We start from the raw sequence: 7,296 nt of genomic DNA, 5'->3' as shown, positions 1-7,296 counted from the left end.
CAATAATATCCCGGCAAGGGAATCAATAATATCAATAATAACATCCCGGTAAGGGATTCAGCTATAACCAATCTCGTTTTCAACAATTACTTTACAAAATAAAACTCAACCTGTGTCAATTCTCAATAATAATCAATTACCAAGAAAACTTTCATAAGTTTTGTTCAACATGAATAATCATCAATTTGAGCATGATCGATACATAATAGAGTCACAACAATCATGATATAAGACTCACGGGCATGCTTGACACCAACGTATAGATACTTGTCACAACACCTATACGTCGTACTCGATACTAACACATAGCAAATAGACCACAACTAAGGTTGTATTGTGGTCCGGGCCCGGGCCTAGCCAAACGGGCCTGGGCTTGAGGCGGGTCGGGCTAAGGCGGTCCCGGGCCAAACGGTCCCGGGCTTCACGGTCCCGATGTGTGGAACCGGCCCACGGTGTTCCTAAGCCCACATGATCCCGGGCTAAATAGGCCAGGCCCGCGAGCCTAAACGGGCCTAACGGGATTTTTTTGTTCCGGGCTATTTGTTTTAAATTTTTTTATCTAATGCACTTTCTTGTAAACTATATATGTATATACTAGTATAAATTGCTTATATATAGCTATATAAATATATATAGTATATATAGTATGTATAGTATGTATATATAAGGGTGTATTATGTGTATATATAATTATATATTGCCTTATGTAATATATATTGCCTTTGGGGCCCGTTTGGCCTGTTGGGCCCGGTTGAACCGGCCCAGGCCCGCCTGCCGGTCCGGGCTTAACGGTCCCGAGCTTACGGGCTATTTGGGTTAGACCGACCCGCGACAGGATAATGCACCACTAGAGACCGGGCCCGCTTGAACCGACCCGTTTGGCCCGCGGTCTTGGGCCGGGCCTGGACCACAATACAGCCTTAACCACAACTCCTATTCCCTCAAGTTAAGGTTAGGCCAAACACTTACCTCGAATCCGCGGACAAGATTAAGTCTCAACTACCACTTTACCTCTCGGTTCCACTTCCAATTCGCTTGTATCTAGTCACTATTTACTTAATAACATTAATACATGCTAAATAAACCAATTCCAATGCATGAAAATAGGTTTCCCATTGATTTCTCCAAAAAGTCAAAAGTTGACCCCGTGCCCGCTTGGTCAAAACCCGAAGTTCGAACCAAAACCCGATCATCCATTCACTTACGAACTCAAATTGAGGTCCAAATCCCCAAAATTTGAAAATTCTAACTTCTACCCAAAAACACCCAAATTCCCATGAAAAAACCCTAGATTTTGAAGTGAAATCATGCAAAAAGATGTTATAGATTGAAGAAAATAAGTTATAAATCGTTTACCAATGATTTGGGGAAGAACTCTCTTCAAACAAATCGCATATGGGAGTTTAGGGTTTGAAAAATTGTAAAAGTGAAGAAGAATCCCGTCAAAATCTCAGTTATCAGGTCTCAGATGTCGCAATTGTGACCAGGGGTTCGCAATTGCGAAACCTTTAGAATCCTGCTGCCTTCGCATTTGCGAAGGACATGTCACATTTGCGATGGGGGGGGGGGGCGCTTCGCATTTCCCAGCCCTAAGCCTAGGCTGGGTTCGCAATTGCGACACATGGGTCGCATTTCCCAAACCTGAGCACTTCGCATTTGCGAAGCCTGATTTGGTAATATGAGGCATGTTACACAGCTACAACATACTAGCAATTTTCCTAAGTCCAAATTCAATCTATGGCCTATCCAAAACATACCCAAGACCTCGGGGCTCCAAACCAATCATGCACGCAAGTATAAAAATATCATATGGACTTGCCCGTGCGATCAAATCATCAAAATAACATCAACAACTACGAATTAAACTTCAAATTCATGAAATCACTCAAGAACATTGAAATTTTTATTTTCTCAATTATAGGTCCGTTTTATACCATACCAATTCCGGTTTTTACCAAATTTCACAGAATCAACTTAATTACTATTTTAAACCTGTACCGAGCTCCGGAACCAACATACGGGCCCGATACCATCTATGCATGCATCATTTCACTTTCAAAAGCCTTTATATTTTCCAGCAAATAATTTTCTGTAAAATTCTTTTTTCGGGCTTGGGATCTCGCAATTTGATTCCAGGCATACACCCAAGTTTCATATTTTACTACGGACCCTACTGGGTCATCAAGTCATGGGTCCGGGTCCGTTTACTAAGAATATTGACCAAAGTCAACTTTAACCCATTTTAAAGGCCAAATTTATTATTCTTCTAAATTCACATAAAAGCTTTTCAGAAACGCACCCGGACTGCACACGCAAATCGAGGTGAGACAAAAGAGATTTTTAAGACCTCGAAACACGATTTTGACTTCTAAAACAAGAGATGATCTTTAGGGTCATCACATCTCTCTCTCTTTCTATGTGATTTTTAGCTCAATTGAACCAAAATTGCTCAAATTTACGACAAAACAAGATATATTTGTAGTTATTTTTGTCTGATTACAGGCAATTTGGAGTAGAAAATATCTTGTTTTGTATATTTTTTTGGATTGTATGTGTTTTTGGAGAAGCGATATTGCCTTTTTTAGGCTTTTGCGACTAAATTGTTTAGTTAAAATTCTTCGTAGGAATCTATTATAGATGATTTTGTTAGTTTTGGTTGAGTTTTGTATCAATTTCTTCACAAAATTATGTAATTGTTCGTATAATTTTTTTTAAAAAAAAAATTCTCATTGAACCTAGTTTCAACTATGAAACAGAGCAATATGACAAGACAAATTCGTTCGATGAGTTCATCACCTTATTCAAAGCTGGTTTCAATTGAGAAATCGAGCAACATGAGAAGAGAAACCAAATCAATGAGTTTATCTCCTCATTCAACCCCGGTTTTAGTTGAGAAATTGATTGGTAATATGGGAAGACAAAATTGTTCCGACATTGTTAAAGTGTTAGAATCTCGAAAGGATGTTGTTGGATAATCTGAGAAAAAGAAGAGCAAAAGGGTTAGAGTGGATGATGTTGAAGGTAAGAGAAAATGTGTCTTGGAGGACGAAGTGAATTTGGGTGTCAAACAAAAAAAAAGTAAGGTTCAGAAGACAGAAAAAGTAAAATTCCAGACAAAGTTTGTAAGGTACATATAATTTTTCAGTTATATTTTTTTCTATTGTTGAATCTTCTTTTAAAATTGAATTATTTTGTATTTATTTGTTTTTAATTTGTGTCATTTATTTGTAGCGTTGGAAGCTTTATATTCCAGTTGGTGAGCCTTTTCTTGTTACTCATTGGATATCATACACTAATGTGGACATCGTATCAGTTTTACAGTCAAAGTTGACTGATGTCCAGCTTTGGATGTTAAGGGAAAGCTGTTTTGGCTATTTTCTTGATTTACCTCGAGTTGCTATCCAGACACAACTTATTCGTTCTTTAATGTTTAGGGAGTTGGTTCAAGATAAGTGTGATCAATTTTATGTGAAATTAAATGACGAATGTGTTTTACGTTTTGGTCTTCGGGAATTTGGTATTGTAAGTGGTTTAAACTGTTGTGGCAATGAACATGTTAAGGGTAACTTCAATGGACCCAATAGATTGGTGGATACTTATTTTTCTGGTTTTGAAGCGGTGTCAAAGAAGTCGCTTATTGATTGTTTTGAGACGAAGAAATGTCAGTTTGATGAAGACTCAGTTAAGATTGCAATCATTTATTTCATAAACACATTTCTAATGTCCACTCAGGCTCAAAAGATATATATAAGTAAACGTTGTTTTCATCTTGTCGAGAGTGGTGAGTATGTGTCCTTTCCTTGGGGTAAGATTGTGTTTCGAGCTTTAATAAAGTCGATGAGGGACGGGTTGAGGGGAAAGTCTGAGTTTTATAGGATTAGTGGATTTCCTCTTGCACTACAGGTGTGGTTTTATGAGTGTTGCACTATAGTTGATTAAAAAATTTGTTGTTCGCGTTGGAGATCATACACTACGCAAATTAAATTGGAAAATGACCGACAGGCCAACGCGTGAGGACTTCTCTACTGGTTTCTTCAACAGCACTGGGAATAAGGTACCAACTTTTATGTATTGATGGGATATACATATATAATACACTGTAATTCATTGTGATACATCAAATATACAGTTTTTATACATTTTTGATACATCTAGGACTGAAGCATTTTTTGTTATATTTGCAGTTTAAAAATATTTCTCCGACAACTAAAGAGCTAAGGATATTTACTTTGCTTATTGAAGTTAACGATGAATATTAGAAATATTTGACATCACGTAACAGGGGAAAACTTCCTATTAATTATAGCGATGATTTTGTCATGCCACTCCCGAAACAGATTAAGGAGCCTGTCCCAGCAAAAAAAGGCGTCGGGTGTCCAACTTGCTGATTATGACCCTGAGTTGCAGAAGTTGAAAGCCGATGTTAAACAAGTTTGTATTGATTTTCATATTTGTTTTGACAGTTTTGTTAAAATATATATTCAAAGTCTATTATCTTTCTTATTTGTTTCATTTTGTAGCTCCATACACAGTTAAAATCCTTCATGGAATATGTTTCTGATAAATTTAAGAAAGTTTTTGAGTTGATAAATTCCAAAGTATGTGTTTCTTTTCCACTGTGCATTTCCTTTTATTTTTTTTGTTAACCTACTGTATCCTTTTTTTTATAAAAAATAGCTTGGTGCAAGCGAATACAAATATGGTGCACATCCAGAGGAAGACACCTGTGATCGTCAAGACAATAATGATTTTGGGAGCAATATGGAGTTTGGTGGCAATGAAGATGTTGAAATGGATGGTTGTAAGGTGTGTTTAGTTGTGCATTCTGCACTTTTTCCTTTTCTTTTCTTTTCTTTGTTGTTTTTGATAATTTGATTCTTTTTTAAAAAAATAGGTCGGTGGAAGTGAAGGCAAAGATGCTTTACATTCTCAAGGAGATACCAGTGAGCATCATCGTAATAACATTGTGTTCGATGAAGCAGATCAGTTAGGTGTCAATATTATGGAAGACCTTCTGGTGTGAAAGTTAACATGTTCGTTGCTAAAGTAACTTTCACACCAGATGTAGCGCATATTAAGGCTATTGGGAGACTGCAGATGAGGCGGCATGGGAGACGGAGGAAGAATCTGAGAAAGAAATTATTCCCAAATCTTAGACTAGCGATGTTTGTGTGACTGCAAGTGTTGATAAGGCGGCAGGGGAGATGAAGAAATAATCTGAGAAAGAGGTTCCTGAATCTCATATTGTTCTGTACCAACCTGAATTACTTCCTGAAGTTTCGCCGCAAATAGAAAAAAGAAAGAGATGTCCTGCAAAAGTCGTACAGTCTCTGTTCATTACTGTATTTAATTCTGGTTCCAGTGCTGTGTTGTTCCAGCGAAAGAAAAATTTATGATGTTAAACATCCCTTTCAAAGTAAAATCGGAACTGACATTAACAGCTCTTTGTTAAATGTATTTGCTGCGTGGGTCAAAGAATGGAAATCCAGAAAAAAGTATGTTTCCAACTTCTGAGTTTTGTTCAGTTTTATATTTTAATATATTATCATTTATAGCATTATTTTATATCAATTCACTATATCTCTTTTATGTATATCTTTTACTATGAATGAAATTTACCCGAACCATGTTAGTGAACTCAATCCTGCTTATGATCTTGGTATATATCATGTTGAAGACAAAAAATAATTTTACACTTTGGCATATAATGGTCAGTCTTGGATGACTCGGTATGTAAGAAGTTATTTTTATAGCTTTTTTTTTATTCAATTTTGGCCAGTACATGTGATCAGGCCTCTTAAGTTAGAATAGATTATTAATTGCTATCTTGTCTGGCACAAGAGAAGTAGTGAGCATTCATCCTTTATTTTCTGTGAATTTGGTTTGAAAAACATAGCTTCTTAAAACTAACGAGCCTTCAGTGATTAATTATTTGTTATATTTTACTTCAGCACATTGATGTTTTGTTCTATTATTTGAGGAAGAAGGAGAAGTATGGCACAGACCTACCTGTAACGTTCACCACAACAGATTGGTACTTCGACGAGAAAATTAATGAGTTGTGGCATGCGTTTATTGATACAGATGGTGACAGTGATGTGTGCAATCCGGAACATATCATTGCAGAGTATATTCAAGGGTATGTCTTGGATGCAAATGTTCTATGGCACACTGTCAAGCACGTCTTAATGCCAATTAATGCTGTGAAACAATGGCATTGGATAATGGTTGTGATGTCCTTCAAGGATAGGTGCATTTATGTTTATGACTCTATGCGTGGTGGAGCTGCTCATCAAGCCAAAGTTCATAAGACAATACGCAAGTATTCTGTGTTGCTGCCTCATTTTTTCATGCATACGTATTTCTATTTAAACAAAAAAGTATCAATTGGTGCACTGATGTCTACAAATCAAAGGACTTGATTACCCCTTTTGATGTAAAACTGGTTGAAGGACTGCCTCAACAAGTCGAAGCGTATGAATTTCTTTCAACACAATCTGTTTTGTTTTTAGATTCTACAGTTTGATAATTATTTTTATTTTTATTTTTGTAGTTATTGCGATGTATTTACGACATCATTTCCCGAGTATTTCATTGAGGGAAAAACGCCTCCTAAAAAATTTAATGCCTATGCACACCAGCACAAATTTGGTACTCTCTTGTGGGATTATGCTAGAAAGAAGATGGAACTGAACGCGCAAAGTGATGATGAGATTATTGGTTGACAGAAAAAGTGGCTGGAGCGGAAGAACTAGTTACGTTTGTCATTGTTGTAGGATGAACTCAATAATTTCATTTTGTATTGTGTTGTGTTATGTTGTCATTGTTGTAAGACGAATCAGATTTGTTTGTGTTTGAATTTTATGAATACTTTTAAGATTTGTACGGAAAATGAAATGTTTGATCTGTTATAAAGGTTTAATGAGTTTTAATGCAATATTGAAGTATTGCATTTTAGTTTATTTTGGTATTTTCTCCCTTGATTTTGTGTTGTCAATTCAAGATATAAAAAATATACGGTAGTTTGTGATACACTGTCTCTTCCTGATACACACATGATACATAGATGATACAGTTGTTTTGGATTGTTGCACAGTTAGTTTCTTCGCAATAAGTTCTGCAGTTTGTTTGGTTTCGAAATATATATTGATGAAACCACACTCTTATTTGCAAATTTCGAAAATTATTTGCATGGTTTTCTAGCTGTTATGGCTGTTTTTCATTAGTTAGATTTGTTATTGCACAAATACAGGCATGAGTAAGAGCCGATACACAGAGATACATATGTGATACACA

General features: G+C 36.2%; 1 protein-coding gene across 1 annotated transcript; it reads left to right on the top strand.

Moving 5' to 3' along the window:
* Positions 1-2,961: 2,961 nt before the first annotated feature.
* Positions 2,962-3,939, top strand: LOC142179627 (uncharacterized). Its single transcript, XM_075250625.1, has 2 exons — positions 2,962-3,021; positions 3,232-3,939. The coding sequence occupies exons 1-2, from the start codon at positions 2,962-2,964 to the stop codon at positions 3,937-3,939; spliced, it is 768 nt and encodes a 255-aa protein (XP_075106726.1).
* The last annotated feature ends 3,357 nt before the right edge of the window (positions 3,940-7,296 follow it).

The sequence above is a fragment of the Nicotiana tabacum genome, chromosome 3, assembly GCF_000715075.1.
Source record: "Nicotiana tabacum cultivar K326 chromosome 3, ASM71507v2, whole genome shotgun sequence".
Classification (NCBI taxonomy): Eukaryota; Viridiplantae; Streptophyta; class Magnoliopsida; order Solanales; family Solanaceae; genus Nicotiana; species Nicotiana tabacum.
This window is presented reverse-complemented; position numbering and strand designations above follow the sequence as displayed.